This window comes from Pangasianodon hypophthalmus, chromosome 9 (assembly GCF_027358585.1).
Source record: "Pangasianodon hypophthalmus isolate fPanHyp1 chromosome 9, fPanHyp1.pri, whole genome shotgun sequence".
In the NCBI taxonomy this organism is placed as follows: Eukaryota; Metazoa; Chordata; class Actinopteri; order Siluriformes; family Pangasiidae; genus Pangasianodon; species Pangasianodon hypophthalmus.
In genome coordinates, this window is record NC_069718.1 from 19,942,323 (window position 1) to 19,962,294 (window position 19,972).

Genomic DNA, 19,972 nt, shown 5'->3' on the forward strand with positions numbered 1-19,972 from the left:
GCCACAAAGTTTGAATCACATAATTGTCTAGAATGTCTTTGTATGCTGTAGAATTAAGATTTAATTTCACTGGAACTAAGAGGCCCAAACATGTTCAGCATGACAATGCCTCTGTGTACAAAGCGAGCTCCATGAAGACATGGTTTGCTAAGGTTGGAGCAGGAGAACTCGAGTGACCTGCACAGAGCCCCAACCTCAACCCCACTGAACACCTTTAGGATGAACTGGAACACTGACAGCACCCCAGACCTCCTCACCCGACATCAGTGCCTGATCACTCATGTTCCTTTGGCTGAATGGGAACAAAGCACCACCGCCGTGCTCTAAAATCTAGTGGATAGCATTCCCAGAAGAGTGGAGATAATTATAACACCAAAAGGGGGAATAAATCTGGAGTGGGATATTCAACAAGCACATATGGGTGTGATGGTCAGGTGTCCACATACTTTTGCCCATATAGTGTTCTTTGACCATTGCATCTTTTTTCATGTGTCTCAATCACAATTACATAAACAGCATGTTGAAATCTGGCTACCCCCAAAAGTGAAAAAAAAATCACATTAAAATATTTAATTCACTGAAAAGATGCACCTACCTAATCTACTTATGAAAAAATGTTACTGCCAAATTTTAAAGAATTATACTTTACAATTTTTAAAAAATGCATTATCACATTATCACTTTAATTATTGGCGATATCCACATCGGTCTCTGTCTCATCGTCAAAGTGTGTAAGTGATCTTCTCTGTTCTGTTTTTATGATGTGATGTCACAGGAGCTTTGCAGACATTTTTACATACAGTATCTGACCTCAAACTGAATTGATTAGGCTTATGTCTGTTTCACTATGTCATGTAGTTAAGCCAAAGTATATTACTTGATTTTTCATCATTCAGCCACAGCGACATTCATTTTCACAGACCAGCACACATATACAGTGAGGTCGAAAAATATTTGGACATTGAAAAAGTTATTATTTTAGCTGTCTAGTTGAGTTGAAATTAAATATTGAATATTTAGAGGGCACAACCCATTGTTAGGCTGAAAAAAAACCATCAGAGAGATATTCAAAACATTGGATGTGGCCAAGTCAACTATTTGGTACATTCTTAAAAAGAAAGAATGTACTGGTGAGCTCAGAAACACCAACAAGTCCGGAAAACCACAAAAAAACAAAACAAAAAAAAAAAACTGTGGTGGATGACGGAAGAATTATTTTCCTGATGAAGAAAAAAACCCCTTCACAACAGTTGGCAAGATCAAGAACACTCGCTAGGAGGAAGGCATGTCTGTGTCAAAGTCAACAATCAAGAGAAGACTTCACACCACAAGATGTAAACCATTGGTAAGCCTCAAACACAGGAAGACCGGATTAGATTTTTAAAAAAATCTAAAAAAAAGTCTGTAGTTTTGGAACAAGAACGTATGGAGAGATGAGACAAAGATTTGTATCAAAATGAAGGGAAGAGAAGAATATGGAGAAGAGCAGGAACTGCTCATGATCCAAAGTATGCTACCTCATCTGATGGCATGGGCATCTGTGCAGAAACACCCTAACACTTAGCTCAGGACCTGTCTTGCATGTTCAGAGGTTGGAAATGATTTTGTTCTTCTCATAGAACTTAGAAGGATGAACATAGACGTTACAGGAGGAGCTGTGCAGACGGGTGTGATTCTGGAGGGAAATACCTTTCAAGGAGACGTTACATGTCGCACCAATTACACTGGTGAGAAAATGACCAATAGTACATTGTATTTTACTGCAATTTAATCATATTGCATTTTGCAGTGTACTTATATTTGATTGTCCATGTCCAGTCTTTACATCCTTTAGCTAAGAATGAAAGCAATTAATTGATTTAGTAAACAGCAATGACTGCCTGAGAGAAAAAAAAACATGCTGCCATGTACTGTACGTAGGTTACTGTAACAGCTTCTCTTGATTTTCAGGACCTCCAGCCAGAGAAGGAGCAGGTCCTGTCCTGCCCAGAGAACGAAGTGGTACTTGCCTCAGCTTGAATTATTTATTCACATTGATGTGAAAGTGGCACCATCTTTATGTAATGAAAAACCTGTAATTTTTTGTCTTTCAAAAAGGAGACAGGACTATCACCATAAGGAATGAGGGAAGCCAGTCACATCAAATCATTGCACATGGCAATACATTTGGAGGCGGTGTGGTTTTTGAACAGAATATTAACAGTGAGTTATTTAAAATATTGAAAACTACAAAATAGAGTTATGGAATATTACACTCTCTCTTCCTTTTATAGTACAACAATCTTTAGGACAAAAAAACAATGAGGGGAGAAATGAAGGTGAGATTTCAAGGATTTGTTTACTTTTTATTCCAGCAAAAGGTGGTTCTACCAAGTTTTGTTGATCTGCTGACAGATAATGAATTTTGACTTTGTAAGTTTACTTTAAGAGCATATTGGTTTGCAATAGAAATGCTGGGTGGAACAATCTGTGTAAGTGTCATTTGTAATCCAGAGTAATCTGATGACTTTTAAGGGGGTTGAATACTTTTGCAAGGCACTGTATACTGCAAAGTTTGCATCTCCTCTTCTGAATCTGATATAAATAATCTCAAACAGTTTGTAATACCTTGTCGTACCTGTCGTAGATTTGCTCAACTGTAATACGTCCCTTCCCCTATGGTTCCTGGCATCCTGTACTAACTTCTTGGTTTCATGTTACATGTGATTTGCACTAGTCTCTCTCACTTCCTGCAGGCCTGATCCTGTACTTCAAAAGCAAAATGCAAGCCTTTGGTACAAAATATTGTTGATGGTTCTATACGGATAACCTGTGTGTGGGACACTGTGTCTAATTTTCTAATGTTCTATTTTATATATACAGTATAAAGATGTTCATATGATATGCGAACGCAGAAGGTGTTTCCCATTAGCCCATCCTACTTTCCCTCACATCGCCATACCTTTGAGAAAAAGTGAAAATGAAATTGTGACACAACACAATACGTAACAGAACGAGCAGGTAAGCAAGAAAGACACAAATGAAGCAAGAAGGAAAACAAGAAAGAAAACACACAGTTTAAAAATACTTAAGTTATGTTTTTAGCATGATGTTTTTTTCTCTGATTAATGACATACTGGCATATGCGTTCATACTGGCAGTTGTTTTGCATATAAAGTCTTAACACAACAGATATTTTCCATCAGACCATCATACTTCCTTTTACGTCACAATACCTAGGGGGACAAAGAGGAAGTAAAACTTTGAAACAACAAAGTCGGCCACTGAACGAGCAGGTAAGCAAGAAGGAAACAAAGGAAGCAGGAAGGAAATCAAGAGAGAAATTCTTAGCACTTTGGAACACTATCTTGCTTCGTAATAGTGTAACATGGCTGGAGGACCACCAGCACGAAAACAAAACTCTGGTAAGTACCTTCATTAAGCAAATATCTGTGCAGAAACACCCTAACACTTAGCTCAGGACCTGTCTTGCATGTTCAGAGGTTGGAAATGATTTTGTTCTTCTCACAGAACTTAGAAGGATGAACATAGACGTTACAGGAGGAGGTGTGCAGACGGGTGCAATTCTGGAGGGAAATACCTTTCAAGGAGACGTTACAAGTCGTACCACTTACACTGGTGAGAATAGTACATTGTATTTTACTGTAATTTAATTAGATAGCATTTTGAATTGTACTTATATTTGTTTGTCCATTCTTTAGCAAGAATGAAAGCAATTACTCCCTCTGATTTAGTAAACAGCAGTGACTGCCTGAGAGGAAAAAAAGAACAACATGCTGCCGTGTACCGTATGTAGATTACTGTAACAGCTTCTCTTGAATTTCAGGACCTCCAGCCAGAGAAGGAGCAGGTCCTGTCCTGCCCAGAGAACAAAGTGGTACTTGCTTCAGCTTGAATTATTTCTTCACATTGATGTGAAAGTGGCACCATCTTTATGTAATGAAAAATTTGTTCATTTTTGCCTTTCAAAAAGGAGACGGGACTATCAACATAAGGAATGAGGGAAGCCAGGCACATCAAATCATTGCACACGGCAATACATTTGGAGGCGGTGTGGTTTTTGAACAGAATATTAACAGTGAGTTATTTCTGTTTAAATATTCAACTACAAAATTAGATAAACATATGGACTATGCAGTATTCTCTCTGTTCATTTTACAGTACAGCCTCCAGGACAAAATAACAATGAGGGGAGGAATGAAGGTGAGATTTCAAGGATTTGTTTGCTGTTGATGAAACTATTTCTCAGCAATGTCTACTTCAGGATTGAACTAATTAATGTCATCACTTTCTCATTATAGAACAGATGGATCTGAGATAAGATGAAACAGGCAGCTTCGCTTGCTGAGTTGTATTTAATAAATCCTCCATAGTGTCTAAACAGCCCTTGTTCTGTCTTTTCACTGTCATGACACATATACAGATGCATGAATTATTCTGATCATGGTTTAGTGTGCATTGATGCAGCATAGCCTGAAGGTGCTCATGTATGTCTATTTATTTAAAAAAATAAAAAAAATTTAAAAGAGCTACTATTATACAAAATAAAAAGCTGAATTTAATAATTAAAGTAGTGTGCAATATGCCAATCATAATTTGAGGTCAATAAAACAATTAACCTCATGGCTCTACACAGTAATTATGGAGCTTTTTAATGGAGCTTTCAGAATAGGTAACATTGATGTACTAAATGATGTACACTGATCTCTTGTTAGGTTTATTGAGGTGGTTTTACCTCTGTACCTCATGCAAGTGTAGTTGTATTTTATATCACAGTGCTGTTGAATGCTCTGCTTGGTCTTGATTATGGGTTTGATAATTCTATAACAGCAGCTCTGTCAGATACAAGTCAAATAACAGGTTTATATTAAAGGTGCTCATTCTTATACATTATAGTTTTTACAGTAACATCTAATTCACCAAAACTTGTTTGGAAGACAGTCCACATAATTGAAGGCTGATAATAAGCATTTTTATAATAAATAAATAAGTAAATACATAAATAAAGTCAGAGCTTTGTAATGGTCAGTAAGTAAGTTCTCTGTAACCTGACAAGATGTTTTCTTTTTTTTTTTTGTCTCACTAACCTTAAGAGACAGAATCTCATGGACAGAACACTAAACAACTATAAGTGCCTGTTTTAAAAATGTCTTACATTAATTAAGTTTAATTGTGAGTTGTAGTAAAATAAATAAATAAATAAATATAAAACTTGTTGAGGCACTAGGCTCATGATTAATGGACAAGCTCATTTGGAAGCTGCTGCTTCTCTAAAGCAACATGTTTTGTAATCATACAAACTACACTTTCATTTTAACAATTACAATACAAATACAAATTATATTTTTGTAATATTTTATTATAAATACTTTACACTATTTTATATTCATAGATAGGATGACTAAAAACAGGACAAAATGTTCAAACAAATGAAGTGCTGATACTGGAGAAAACACAAGATATACACAGTACACTCGCAGGTGCTACAGGTGGCAGTGGAGTGCTACACAGCTTTTCACAGGTGACTATAGGAGTTGTGTCCCCCTTCATGGACCCGACAGAAGTCCTGACCTGCCAGTGCCCTCTTCTTACACGGCTGTCCCAGCCTGGTGGTGCCACTACACAGAGGACGCCCCGAGAAAGAGCTGTGAGAAGAAGAAGTCAATCCAGTGTTTACAGGAAGTACTAAACAGAAATAATAATCAATATTACCACATGAAACTACACAAAAAAAAAATAAATAAATAAATAAAATACACTTAGTGTTATTTAAAATGGGCATACCTGTTGCTGGCGATTGACTGATTGGGGCTGGAGCTCCGGGAGTGGCTGACTGCATCCAAGACACCTCCCAGGTTCCTCTGGGTAATGCTCTCAAGAACAGCCTGCCAAGCAGTACATGCATCAGTCAAAGTGTTTATTAATAATAAATTATTCCATTTTGGATAAGAATTAAACAAAAATTAGGATGGAGTATAAACATTATTTTAACGTACTATACCATAATATAACGTTGAATGAGAGCACCTGTTAAAATATTAATAGTGTAATAGTTTTATGTGCTGTTGGGGTACATAAAGAAAATATTTAATTTGGTTGTCTAACAGGCAATTGACCTCATTTATCAATCTTTTAGTAATATTGTGTGTAAATATTTGCCAAATCAAACTAAAAATTTGCCCCGTAAATCACTCGTAAATGACCAGGTGTGTGCACAGCTGATTTGCATTTGGTGACGCCCATAAAACTCCACAAAAAGGCAAAGCTCACAGTGCTAAAATGAGAGTAAACAGCAAAAAAAAAAAAAGTTATTTTGAATCACATCTATGCCAACAACAAAAAAAAAATATTAACAGAGTAACAGCACCTTAAATTAAGTAAGGTGAAAAGAAAATGGTCTGACATGAAAACAGAAAATAAGATCTACAGTGCTCCCAGGTGATCATGGACATCGAGCATATCACACAGGGAAAGTGTTTTAAACTGTTTAAAGTGTCTCAGCCAATGTGCTGGGTCTAAAGTGTCGCACAGCATCAAAAGAAAATGCCACGGCAAATGGAAGTGATTTATAAGGCAGTTTTTACACTTAAAAAAATAAATCGTGCCAGCCTTTAAAAGTCCTTTTAAAAGTCCTGCGAGATCCCTTAATCTTCTGTCAGCTGAGGCATTTGTTTAGAATGACTCGTTTTATTTGTCTTAATTTTTGGGTTTGTGTTAGCTCACTTTCTTTATTTTTCACATTCTTTAATTAATGCTAATAAAACAAAATGACTTTCACAAAACTTTCTCTACAGTATTTGTAATCCATAACCTGTTGAACTAGCATGAGGAGTGTTTTAGAAAGTCTAAAGCACTTCTGTAAGTTGCACTAGATATGGGTGTCTGCTAAATGCTGTAAATGTAAATATGTAAGCTATTTAAACTTGACAGTATATATAAAAGTGCAGTAATGCATGCAAATTATTTGATTTTAAGTAGATCAATTAAGGTTTGCAATAGTCTTCTTATGCATACATTCTCACCTTCTCAGAAGCAAGAGTAGAATACAAACGTTTTTATGAAATTACAGGATCTTCATGAATATCAAATTTGTGTAATTGTGTAAATGCTCCTACAAATGATTTATGAATAAACCTATTTCTATCCAGCTTGATAAATGAGGCCCGGTGTTAGCTTTAAAAAGAAAACCACACACAAAAAGAAAAGAAAAACATTTCCAAAAAGCTACCGCAGTGGCACTTGTCCTCTTTATAGAGATATGCACGTTTGTGTTTTCTACTCACTCCTCCGAGGCCATGTCGACTCTTCAGTCTGGGTGTAGAATGGCTGGGGGTACCTACGGATAGACGCCCATGGCTGGGTGGCCTATACGTGTGGGACGGAGATAAAGCCACCATGCACGGATCACCTACACCATGCGAAATAAATGACAAACCTATGAACACGTGCATTTTAGAGCACCCCGGTATGCGCGCGCACACACACACACACGCACCCCGAGAAATGTGCACACGTGTATGTGACAAGAACACACCTGTCATAAAGCTGTATTGGTCCTGACATGGCACCTCTGACTCCAAATCACAGTCGAGGTCTCCTCTAAAAGAGATACATGTAGTTAGAATAGATGAGAAACATGAGAAATTCAGCGTCTTGCTCCGATTTAAAAAAAAATAATAATAATAATACATAAATTATTGAAGTGCAAGAATACTAAAAAATAAAAATTTTCTACTTTTGTGTTTGGATTATAATGAACATGAAAATCATTTGTATATTACAGAACCTATTTACGTGCAAATAGCCTGAAACTGACAAGTTTAATATTGGTGGAGCGACGTAACAGAAAATCGTTTGTCCTATTGTCAGGAGATCACAACTTTGAATCCCAGTGATGTCCCTGCCACATGTGGCCAGAAGCCAAAGGGAAATTGGCCGAGCTCTCTGGGTGGGAGGGATTGCAATACTCTCTCTCCCCTGTCAATCACAGTAACACTAAACAATTGTTCGTGGGTGTCTGTGAGCTCATGTATGTGAAAGAGGGTATAGAACGCTTTCCTCCAAGTGTGGTATGCCAACCCATGACTCAACAGTTCAAAAACATGCAGTTGGCTGGCTTCACCTGTCTCGAAGTAAAAGACGTTAGCCTTCAGCCCTTCCCGGTTGGTAGCCATTGTATGATAGGGGAGAGCTGGCTGGTGGGTGGGAATTGACAGGAGACCAAATTGGCAAGAAAATGGGTGAAGAAATAAAAAGAAAAGGAAGAGGATTTTTTAAAGTAATAACAGTTATACTTAATGTTTGCTATAAAGAAATGGCCTGCATTAATGGGCCTCCATTCCTTAGTAGGACATAAGGGGCTAAAGTAGTAATCCCTTATGCAAAGACTCACTCTAGAGGTGTTGAGGAGGTTGCTGGACTGTACGCAGGGATTGGGGATTGTTCAGGAGTCTTCTCAACTGGAGGAGCCAGAAGAGCAGCATGAACATCACTGCACTTCTGGCCCTTCAGGTTAGACAGAGCCCACAACAACTGCAGCACAAACCAACGTGCTGGAAAACAAGCTCACACAATGTTATTGCATAGACTCAGATACAAAGCCTTGAAAACATGAAAGTGAACACACGCGTGTGCACGCATGCACATGCACACGCACGCACACGAAGCAACTAACCCAGTGAGAGTGTAAAGAGGAGCAGAGAGAGCGTGACCAGGTCGAGAGCTGACTGCTGATTGATCTCAGCGATGGCGTTGATGGGCACAGTGATGAGCAGAGAGGCACGGGAAAATGTGGGACACTGCAAGAAGGACAGCAGGACCGCAGAGAACAGGAAATATCCAGCATGCATCACACATATCCAAACAGCACGCAGGCTCAGACCTGGGGAGGAAAGGAAAAAAAAAAATCAGGACAACCAAGAGAAACTTAATTCAGTTTACAGGCATCAGGATTTAAAACCAGTAAATCTCCTTTTCCTGATACTCTTAAGTTGCACGTGGACGTTCAGGACTGTTTTGTACTGAACAGGCAATAAAGATTTGTGTTCACACTGTACACACTTTTGTATCACACTTGATGTTTTTACACACCTCCAGAACTTTTTCCTCTCTGAGAATTTGTCATGTTACTTTTTTTTTTTTTTTGAAATGGATGGGTCATAGGAGTGCTCATTACGTCACACATTCTCTGTGGTGAGATTTTAAGGGTAGCACACCACACCGGCAAGTCTCTATGAACCACGCTTACCCACAAACCCCATTCTCTCCTCTACTGGCAATTGGATGTAGAAGCAATGCAATACAACACAGATCAAAGTTTTGTCCACTCTCCGACCTATCGGCCTCAGGACAGTTGCAAATAAACTGGAATCCGAGTTATCCAGAGTCAAGTTACATAACACTGATTTGATAAAATCTCTGAACACTTACAGTGTGCACTGTAAATTTTTAAAATCAAGCAATCTGAGTGCATGATCATTTAAATTAGAAAATGTTCTTTCACATGAATATTCATTTTGTTAAAGTTTTACTATTGGGCTAGTATTTTTTGGGATGGTCTTAAGGTGACATTGGGCATTTGCCAGATTTGCCAGCTCTTGCAACCTCCATATTCAACACACTTAAATATGATGTATAAACAGTGTTGCCCCTGTCCACTTGTGGTTAAATCACCTGAGAGAGATGTTCCCTGTCTTAATACAGCCATAGCTAGGAACTTTTAATGCCACTTTTTGTGATTGCGGCTCCAGATGTGTGAACACTGAATATTATTTACCCTTAACATGCTTTAAATAATAAGTTATGTACCAGCCCATCCCAGGTATCCTTGGATCATATGTAGTCTATCCTCTAGCCTACTCTGCATGCTGTCCAGGTATGTCAGCATGTATCCCAGAGTGCTGTTCATGCGTTCCAGCTTTCTCATGAGCTCAGCGTAGAACTGAACTGTTGTGTTCTGCTGCTGTAGGACCCCATTCATATTAAGCTCTGAAACAAGATTCAGAGGAGAATCAGTCTCACCAACTGTTAAACACAACAACAGCAAAGTCAGGTATATTTATATACATTTACATGTTTCATATAGCTTATCTTACAAGAAATTCAACATCTTCCCAGTACTTTCAAGGTAGATAATGCAACTTTTAAGCATTATTCATCACATAGCTAAGACTTGAAGCAAACTTCAAATATGTAATTTACACAGTTAGATTTGAAAGATCAGGATCTGGCAGCCAGGTGTCATGTTAACAAGCAGGTAAGTCATGGATATAAAGGTGCCTTTCACCCATCAATATTCATTACACACAGTGCTAACTTCTCATAAATAATACCATGCAGGCTCACTAAGCAGACAGCAGAAAGAAAAATACGCAAACCAACTGACACTACCAAATTATTATTTAGCCTATCTATAATAGACTACGTCTCTCAATTTCAAATGGAAAAAAAAAAATGAACCGGAACAGGAATATAAAGAAATGCTAAACTAGCTAAGTGTGTTTTACTGAAGATTTACCCATTTTACTGTAGATCTCTTGTGCACGCCCTCTGACTTCAGCCAGGTCATTCAGAATAGCCTGATGACCTTCCTGCACGTCTGTACCTTGACTTTTCAGCTGCTCACTGACATTCTCTACTCATGCAGAACAGAAGGGACATGTCAGACATTAACATCTTAATCACACACCAAACCTGTATTTATAATACAATCCCTCTCAAAGAATCTCAAAATGAGTGATCAACAAAAAAGTGTAGTACCTCAGAACAGAACAGGCAGAAAGGCTCAATTTCAAAGAGAATTGTTTTTTTAGACTGAACTGATCATAAGACCATGAGACACACCTATTCTCTGTGTAACTCCCTGGATAAGCTGTGCCACCAGCTGCTGCCCAGTGCTGATCAGAGCCTTCTCCTGTGCCAACCTCTGCAAATTGGCCGAGATTGAAGCATCCAACTGCTCCTGGCCCTCCTTTAGTGCCCCCTGCTGGAGCTGCAGAGCACTGTGACCCTCCAACAGCCTGTCCAGTGATGCAGCAGTCATGTCCCGTAGTTCACGCTGACCCTCCTGCAATTATTTGGCCTAGTGTTGGCAGGTGGAATATGCTTCTTGTATGCAAGATCAATCCCTCAAGTTCCTCAATCTGAACTTGCTGTTTATTTCACCTTACTGACTTGACAGAGATAGGTGTTAAGCATTAAAATAAATAAATAAATAAAAATAAACAGGTCCCTGACTATGAAGGTTTGAAATCCCTGCTCTATAGAGTGGCTGATAAAGCTGTACATTGCAACGGATGGGGTACTAATAACTATTAGGCCAATAGTTATACACCTATACCTAATAAAATGGCCAGTGGCTGCAGGATGGTTGTAACCAATAACATGTCAACAGAGTGTTTATGTCAATCTCTTCATATGGATTTAATTTACTTGATCATCACTTACCCATAAGCGTAACAGCTTACCCACTATTGTTAAAAAAAATCTTATTATTAAAAGTTAAGGATTCTAGATATACAGACCTTCAGGTCTTTCATAGCATCCAGCTGGTTTGTTGCTGTTGAGATCAGGGCGTTCACAGTAAGCTCAGTCTGCCTTCGAAACTGCTGCTGACGTGTGGCATAACACACTGAGCGTGCACGGTTGCTGACAATGTGGTATGCGTTCCAGGTATCTGAATCCATGTCGGCTGTGCACTCTTTAATGGACTGCCAAAAAAAGAGGAAAAAATAAGAGCAGTAATAGTCATATCAGGTATGAACTACATCAACATGACTGCAAATAGGAATGATTAATAATCAATGCTCTTACTCTATAAATATCTGGGACCTAGAGCTGATTTCAGTTATCAAAAAAAATCATTACAATGTACTTGTGTAAGTCTTTTTCCTCTATGAGCTGGCCAACAAATGTTTAATGAGAGTTCCACAGTTGAATGAAATCAAAGTAACAGTTGTTCAGTACATCACATCTCTTCAAGTCATGAAATTGTCTTTATGATCGTTTGCCTACTGCACATGCAAAGGTCAAGGAATTGAAGACCAAACCACTTACCAACAGTAAACCTAAATCTCTAATGGTTTAAAGACAACATGAAATGGAATTCTGAACACATTTTCTTTCCCAGCATTATGTATTTACAAGTGAAACAGTGTATTTAGGTAGGCCAGACTTTGGTTTTACCCATCAGTCATTTGACTGGCTTATAAAAGTGGGCATCTTGACATGTCTTTGCTGGTTGGTTATTATTTTTACCAATTTACTGTTGAGCAGCACTAAAAGGTGGCTGCACTTTAAAGGAGGTTTATGGACAAAAAATAATTTTGTCTTAAGTGATTAGTACCAATGAATCGTGCACAATCTGACCAAGAACATGAGCTAATGGCTCTATGAAAGCACTATAGCACAAAATTTTAATTTTAACACAGTAATCATTGCGGGGTCCGTGGAGGACTAGTGGTTAGGTCACGGTGCTGTCACTGCTGCGGCCCGGGTTCAATTCCCAGTCAGGGAACCAACCCCAGTTGAGCTCTCAGTGCCGGTCCCAAGCCTGGATAATAATTGGGGAGCGCTGTGTCAGGAAGGGCATCCGGTGTAAAAACTGTGCCAAATCAAATATGTGGACCAACGTTCCACTGTGGTGACCCCTAACGGGAGCAGCTGAAAGAGGAATAACAACAATACAGTAATCATTGCGCACTGTACCATCTCCTCAGTACACAGGAAAGTCCTGCGTCCCTCTACTTCTGACTGGCAGTTGAACAAAGCCACTCCCAGTTTTGCCAGCTGTTCTTCTGAAAGGCCATTGCAGGTAGCCTTAAGCTGAGAGACAACCTGTGAACAGAAGTCAGAAAGTCTATAAATATAAAAATCTCTGAATATAAACCAAAATTGAGGGGTGAGCAAAGAAATAAAAATGGCTTGTTCATGAAGACTCAATAAAGGAATCACAAATACAACACTGTTTATAAAAAAAAAAATAATAATAAAAAATAAAAAAATATGAGTCAAACTCAGGTTACTTGTACTTTATAGAGCATTCATAGATTTTCAACAAGGCAAGCCATTAGACACCATATTGCAGTGTTTGTGACACTGTCCAACCACTATTCTTGTATGAACCTGCTTGTATGGGATGTCTCAAGAAAGTCTGTACTTACTCTAAAATGGCAGCTGTCAAGAGGACTCATATCCATCATTTTCGCCTCAGCCAAAATCTTCTCATCAGTGACACTCATCTCAAATGGTGGGGCATCACTCCGGACAGCAGTCTGATGAGTGGGCATAGCTGGAGGCACCGCGGCCGGAGCTGGTGCCACCTTCTTCATCCATTCAAAGAAAGCATCGGCTTCACCACACAGAGCCAACACACACCCCAGCAACATCCACGATTCCATACTGATTAAATGTCTCTGAACCATTTGACCCCTAAAAAGAAGGACAAAAAGGGGTTAAACAACATTTTAAAAAGAATGACTGAAAAACAAGCGGCACAGTGGTGCAGCATGTCATGTGCCTCCAGGGTGCCTGGTTCGATCCTGAGCTTAGGTTATTGTCCGTGTGGAGTTTTGCACGCTCTCCCTGCATTCGCTTGGTTTTCCTCCAGGTTCTCCGGTTTCCTTCGACTGTCCAAAAACATGCCAGTATGAGGATTGGTTCACTAACATTGCCCCTGGGTGTGAAAGTGTGTTCATAGGAACCAGTGATGGACTGGCATGCCACCCAAGGTATTTTCCCACCTGGGATCAGCTCCTGATCCACAGTGACCCTGACCAGGATGAAGCACTTACTGAACATGAATGAAAGCACGAATGTTTTTGGAGAAAAAGGGCTATAAACAAAAAGGTTGATAGTGTTAGCTTTCTAAATGGCTTATAATTTAAACCTTTTATAAGAGAATATTCTTTTATTGTAGGTCCCTACACAAATCCTCAAAGTACCATATAGTGTAAGGTTTAATTTTTGATTTTTTTTTTCTCACAACTAAGAGACCATCAACAGCCCCAGTGCCACAAAAGACCTATTCTCATATTGGGTCCAGACACAAATAGCAAAGAAGTCAAAAAAAAAAAAAAAAAAAAAAAAAAAAAAAAAAAAAAAAAACTCTCACTCCTGAAGAGTGATCAAGGTTCAAATCTATTCATACTGCAATAAGCTAAATTTGACAATTACACTGCAGTACTGAGGGTCTGTGTCTGTTGGTCCAGGACAAGTCCGGGCATGGATCCTACCACAGCTGACAGGAATTACTCTGTGTGTGTGTGTGTGTGTGTGTTACCTTACTGCTCTTGGTTTTGCATTTCATGACTCTTTGACAATAACAGGTTTGACAGGTAACATTACTTTTATTTTTTTTTCAACAATTTAAAAATCTAAGTCAGCATCATAAGGATTGAGGATTCGAGTTAAAAACACAAATCAGTGCACTCACCAAAAGTTGCTCCACCAAACTTCCCTTGCTGTAATCGCTGTTTGAATGTGAGAGTGCCTCCTAACCGCACTGCTGTATAACTCCTGTGTGTGAGCGCCTGGAGCTGAGGATGCGTCTCTGTTTCTCTTCAACCATTTAAATGGAAAAGAAGCAGCCAATGAACAGCGGCTGGGGAAAATGAAAATCTCGCGAGATTTTTTGGAACGTTAACGCGCGCGAGATTTAAGAGGGTTTGTTGTTGTGATGTGCTATACTTGCAGGCTAGCTCGATTTTATTTTCTTTTTTTAAACAGAAGTTGCCTCCTGAAACCATTTGCAGTCAGGGAAATTATTTTGGAATGAATTTCGAAAATAATAATTTAGTTCGATATTAGTGGCACATCGCAGGTATTAAGCTAGTTTAAGCTGGTTTAAGCTAGTTTAGTTTGCTAGCGAGCTGGCCGTGGTGAACTAGTCATGAAGGTAAGCGGTAACTAGGGCTGCATGATATATCGAAATTATCGAAATGTAAATATCGCGATAGGGTTTGCGATAACTGAATGATTTTAATACTTAAAGAAGTTAGGAAAAGTTTTAGGGCGACTCACATAGAGGATGCTTTCTTTTTCTCAAAAGAACATGAAATATGTATGTTGGTTATGCCATTTTCAGTTTTTAAATCTATATATAAATATAATTTCAATTGATTTTGCACACTTATAGCATTATTGTACCGCTTATTATTATTATTATTTAACAAGTTATTGCATATCTCATTTTTCTTCAGTATCGTGCAGCCCTGGTGGTAACACTGCCATAAACTGTTAGCTGCAGTCTTAGATTATTGCCACTAACTAATGAGAAGATACTCCTTTATGTTATGTCGGTGCTGAATAACTATCTGTAGATAAATATGGTAGTGCTTATGTAACTGCGATGGAGCCCAAGCCCTCAGCAGCAGTGGTGGTTAGTGCTGTACCTCCATACGGACATGTCATCATCAACGCCAAGTGGAGGGGCTCCACACTAGTGCAGCATTTTAAAGGTGTGTACCAAAGTGTGTAAACTGTAGTATCCTGATCGTGGAGTACCCATGTCCTGCACATTTTAGTGTTTTCCCTTCTCCCATCTCTCCTAATTAAACTAACCAGTTAATTACCAGCCCTTCCTGAGAGGACGTGGGTGTGTTAGAGGAGGGAAAACGCTAACATGTGAAGGACAGGGAGTACTTCAGCATCAGGGTTGCAGACCTATCATTTAGACCTTAGCTATTTGCAAATATGTTTTCTTTTTAGATTGTCTCTACAGTTCTGAAATCCTAATCAAGACCAAATGACTATTGCTACTTGTTCACCTCTAATATACTTGCTTACTGGTTTTTATTCTGCTTCACAGGGAGTGTGAAGATTGTCTTTGAGGAGGAGCTTGGTGTTGTGGACCTTCACCTCAGTAACAAAAGTTGTGTCCTGTACGTGTCAGAGAGTGACTTGGTGGCAGGGAATGACTACAAAAGAAAAATTGTTCGATTCAGAAATGTAAGTAAGTTTTGATGATGTATCTTCACTTTAAGTGCAACATATGATCTGAAGCAATGTTGTTTTGATTGTATGTGGGTCCTGACAAAAAGAAATGTTTCTTTTCCTGTGCTGTCAGTTGACAGTAACTTGTGTACCATAATGTCAGCATGAATGAAACTTAAAGTTGTCAAAATGAATCATGTTTGTCTATCTGACACATTGTAGGGTGCAGGTAGTAGTGGGAGGTATACTGACATAACAAATCCTCCAATTTCTTCTTTAACCATAAGAACTTTTTAAATATCTTTTGTATTGTGTTGGAGAAATATTACACATGCAGCCAAAGTATTTGTCTTAAAATATATTTTGTTGCAAAACTGCTGCATGTATAGCCATGGGGTTGTGAAGACCAGGAGTTCCATTTAAGGGTTTTTTTTTTTTTTCCCTTTTCCCCCACCATTTTCCATAACAGGTTATACCTTTCCCAAAATGTTTCATGTAGCATGCACAGGAGTTATGAATTTGGAAGTGAGTGTCACACAAATGTAGATATGAAAAATGAAGATTTGTTGGCACAATTGTGTGCATATTATTTGTATCTTCAACCAGCAAATACATATTCTATTAAAGATCATCTTCTGTGATTAATCTAGCCATAGTTACATGGTGTGATGCCATAAATATAGATCATTGCTCTTTAATTAATGCTGGTGGAAATCATGTCATTTAATCTGCACTTAAAAACATAATTCTTTATTACACTGTACACATTACATTGTATATGGAAACCATTTATAACCATTTTTTAAACCATTTTTACAGCTTATTAATTTAGGTAATTATGTTGCAGGCCAATAGTAACTTCCATGGGATTGTTTTGGCGGAGAAGACTCGTCTCAGTGAGCAGTACTTCAGTGGACTGCAGAAGTTTGTGGTGTTGGAGCTGGGCCTGACCCTGCTGCATGTCTCAGGTCCTGGTGAAGCAGCCCAGCTCATTGCACAGATGGTGAGTCACTGTCAGATGTAAAGCTCTACCCAAAACATTTTAGTTCTAATACCAAATACACTAGTGTTGCTCAACATTCATCTAAACAGCAATAAAATATGTCTACTGTTGAAACGCTGTAGTTCAATGTAGTTTTAAAAGACTGTTTAAAAACACTGGAGTTCGATCTTAACTAAATTGAACTAATACATACTAAAATGTTGCCCAGTTGGACCACCTCATAACAGACATTAAATGTCGTTATGTCTAGTCTTGTTTGTTACCCTTTAATAGGATATTAAAAATTCCAGGCACTATTAAACGTAATAGTTAATTAAACTAACTAATTAAACTTGTTAGTCAGTTTGAATGGTAGTGGTGCCTGTAATGTTCAAGTAAAGTTGTGCCCAAATACCGTACTGTAATACAGTAAGAAACAGACAGTTGGCAGTATGTGTACTTTCACTGAGAATGCCATAATGGTGATTTGATTATAATATGGTAAAGCCTTCAAATATTTTGCTAAAAGTGTTGATTGACTTCTTTAAAATATAAATAAATTTTTTAAAAAAACATTCCTGGTCACCCAAATTTGCCTGATCACCCAAAACAACCTTTTTTTAATATATATATATATTCATAACAATTTAGCAAATTAGAAACTCCTCTGACCCTGCACATTAGGGGTGTAACTGTTACTTTACTTTTGAGCTTTAAAGAACAGCTTGCTGAAGCTCGTGGGGAGGGATGGAGCAAAACTCCCACCCCCAACTTCCAACTCAAAAACTGCATTAAAGGACGAAACTAGCCCAAAGTGTTGAGGCATAGGAGAAGGTACATCTATTTTTCTTCTTTTCCTCAGTCTTTGCATGGGAAAGTAGTTAATAGTGGTGCGCATTTCTGATTTGCAGGACTTCTCTGCAAAAAGAGTAGTTTCATTAGCATGAGACTACTGGGAGATGCGCCATTTGTTTGATGAACTTTGCTTTACTGAGCTCCAAAATAAAACCCCATTTGTACACATTTCTGTACAAACAAAAGAAATATGCGTTCATATATTGATTTGTGGCTCCATCTTTCTGGAATGTAACCCAAATACTAAAGTCAATCTGATAAAATATCATTAGATGGCTATTGTTGTCAACTGTAGCCTATGTAACAGTTTCTTGATATGGGAAAGCCAGCATACTTAAATACTACTTGTACTGAGGTAGGGTGAGTGCTCCACACTGCAGTCCAGTAACGTATCCACATTCAAATGCACATGGATAGCTATAGGTTTAACTACATTGTGTAGCATGAGAAGGTCATTGCTGGTGATGAATTGCATAATGGCGTGGATCTTGATCATTTTGAATGTGAATTTTATTTATTGTATTTATGACCATTCCATTTATGAGCATCACACAGGCGAGGCAGCCACTAAACGGAAACTTAAAACAGCATCTTTCCAGCTTGCTATGCACTTCTGCATCTTAGCTTGTCTTACACACAAAGCTCATTGCCAGAACAAGAGGGAGAGAGAGAGAGAAATACATAAATACATGTTGGGGAAACAAATATCAGGTGTGCTACATCAGCCATTATGTTCTCTCTGACTTGTTCCAGATCTCCTCCTTCAAACAGACTAAATCACATCCCACCTGCTACAGTTCTTTCTGAATGTCACATTATAAATGTTTTCTCCCACAGGTGCATGGAGAGAGCAAGGAGAACCCATTCCGCAGGAGAAGCACAGCCAGACTGCTGGACCCAGTGGTGTTGAACCTGGTACAGCAGATCCCTGGGGTTGGCAAGGTGAAGGCCTTGGCCCTACTCCAGCGCTTCTCTAGCATCCATAAGATCAGCAATGTCTCAGTTGAGGAGCTGGAGCCTGTTGTGGGGCAGGCCACTGCTCAGCACATCTGGGCTTTTTTCCATGATATACTGCCATGATATTGTGCCACATGGCACTCTGCAGAGACTTTCACACAGGACTTACCTGCTGTTTGCCATGTAAAGACTCTAACCTAATGCAAACTAAATACTCAAACTCCAAGGCCATAAAAACCTTTGAGTTTAGTTCTTCTTCAAGGAAAAAGGAATATTTTTGTTTTTTGTTCTGGAAAGCCGAATATGTCCAAAACATTGTTTTGCAGTGCAGTTAATAAAATTCAGATAAACTGGCTTTTTTTGGTTTGTTTGTTTGTCCTTTGGAAAAAAAAGTGAATTCGTAGTCTGTCATTTTTATTCATTTATTCACTCCTCTTCAGTAACCTCTGTATCCTGGTCAAGGCACTGGAGTCTATCCTCGGAACACACCCTGGTTGGGACACCAGTCTATCACAGGGAACCATGCGCACACACATTTGAACATTCACTCACACCAGGGGCAAAAAGAGTAGCCAGTCCACCTACCAGCATGTTTTTGGGAGGTGGGAGGAAACGAGAACCTGGAAACCCACGTGGGACCCTCAAGCTGTGAGGTACCAGCGCCAGCCATTGTATCACTGTGCTGTCTTATTTTAATGCTGTGATTTAAACTTATCTCCTGCTGTTCTACAATAGCAACTGAACCCATCACAATTGAGTAGACTGTTTGTAATGAGGGTAAACAGTACACAACAGAGAAAGGTTTGACTCCGCTGCAATCCTGATGCACTGTGTCTCTTGTTAGCTAGGCTGTTTTTCCCAGTCGTGGTCAAGTACACTTGCATTGCTTGATTTAGAGGGTTTTCTCTAACACACTGGATACATTAAAGAAACGCTGACATAGAGGGAAGTAACCATTAACTAAAGTATGTGATTTTGTTTTTAAATAATGTAGATTTGTCCAGTTAATCTAGTTAATTTTCTTAGTATGTGCAAATAAACATTTCTTTTTAGATACTCCCACAAGATGGAGCTGAACTTGACAAATATGCAAAAATGCATTTAACTCTTAGACAGAATGTACAGAACTTTATTCGGTCTATTGTTTAACCACGATTTAAACCTTAGTCTTGTATTGGCATCTTTGTGCTAACCCCAGACTGCACATATTTGTCTTGATGGTTGAGTAAGGTGAATTTTAACAATAGA

General features: G+C 38.7%; 2 protein-coding genes across 2 annotated transcripts; one reads left to right on the plus strand and one right to left on the minus strand.

Annotated features, from left to right (window-relative positions):
* Positions 1 to 5,366: 5,366 nt before the first annotated feature.
* Positions 5,367 to 14,577, minus strand: bmb (brambleberry). The gene is made up of 13 exons (XM_026918865.3): positions 14,432 to 14,577; positions 13,161 to 13,428; positions 12,706 to 12,834; positions 11,523 to 11,708; positions 10,843 to 11,065; positions 10,517 to 10,633; positions 9,808 to 9,987; positions 8,675 to 8,881; positions 8,393 to 8,552; positions 7,535 to 7,599; positions 7,284 to 7,408; positions 5,785 to 5,885; positions 5,367 to 5,645 (listed from the first exon to the last, which is right to left on the minus strand). Exons 2-13 carry the CDS (start codon positions 13,419 to 13,421, stop codon positions 5,516 to 5,518), a joined length of 1,884 nt encoding a protein of 627 aa, XP_026774666.3. The 5' UTR covers positions 13,422 to 13,428; positions 14,432 to 14,577; the 3' UTR covers positions 5,367 to 5,515.
* Positions 14,578 to 14,637: 60 nt separating this feature from the next.
* On the plus strand, positions 14,638 to 19,079 carry faap24 (FA core complex associated protein 24). Its single transcript, XM_026919585.3, has 5 exons — positions 14,638 to 14,893; positions 15,318 to 15,455; positions 15,806 to 15,945; positions 16,778 to 16,933; positions 18,605 to 19,079. Exons 2-5 carry the CDS (start codon positions 15,347 to 15,349, stop codon positions 18,845 to 18,847), a joined length of 648 nt encoding a protein of 215 aa, XP_026775386.1. The 5' UTR covers positions 14,638 to 14,893; positions 15,318 to 15,346; the 3' UTR covers positions 18,848 to 19,079.
* Positions 19,080 to 19,972: the final 893 nt, after the last annotated feature.

Excerpts from the sequence above, each read along its gene's own strand:
- bmb (XM_026918865.3), bottom strand. The coding sequence starts at position 13,421 with ATGGTTCAGAGACATTTAATCAGTATGGAATCGTGGATGTTGCTGGGG. Across the intron at positions 11,709-12,705 it reads TCCTGTGTACTGAGGAGATG|TCCATTAAAGAGTGCACAGC; the intron begins GTACAGTGCGCA and ends TTTTTTTGGCAG. Across the intron at positions 8,882-9,807 it reads AGGATACCTGGGATGGGCTG|GTCTGAGCCTGCGTGCTGTT; the intron begins GTACATAACTTA and ends TTTCCTCCCCAG.
- faap24 (XM_026919585.3), top strand. The coding sequence starts at position 15,347 with ATGGAGCCCAAGCCCTCAGCAGCAGTGGTGGTTAGTGCTGTACCTCCA. Across the intron at positions 15,456-15,805 it reads ACTAGTGCAGCATTTTAAAG|GGAGTGTGAAGATTGTCTTT; the intron begins GTGTGTACCAAA and ends TCTGCTTCACAG. Across the intron at positions 15,946-16,777 it reads AAATTGTTCGATTCAGAAAT|GCCAATAGTAACTTCCATGG; the intron begins GTAAGTAAGTTT and ends ATTATGTTGCAG.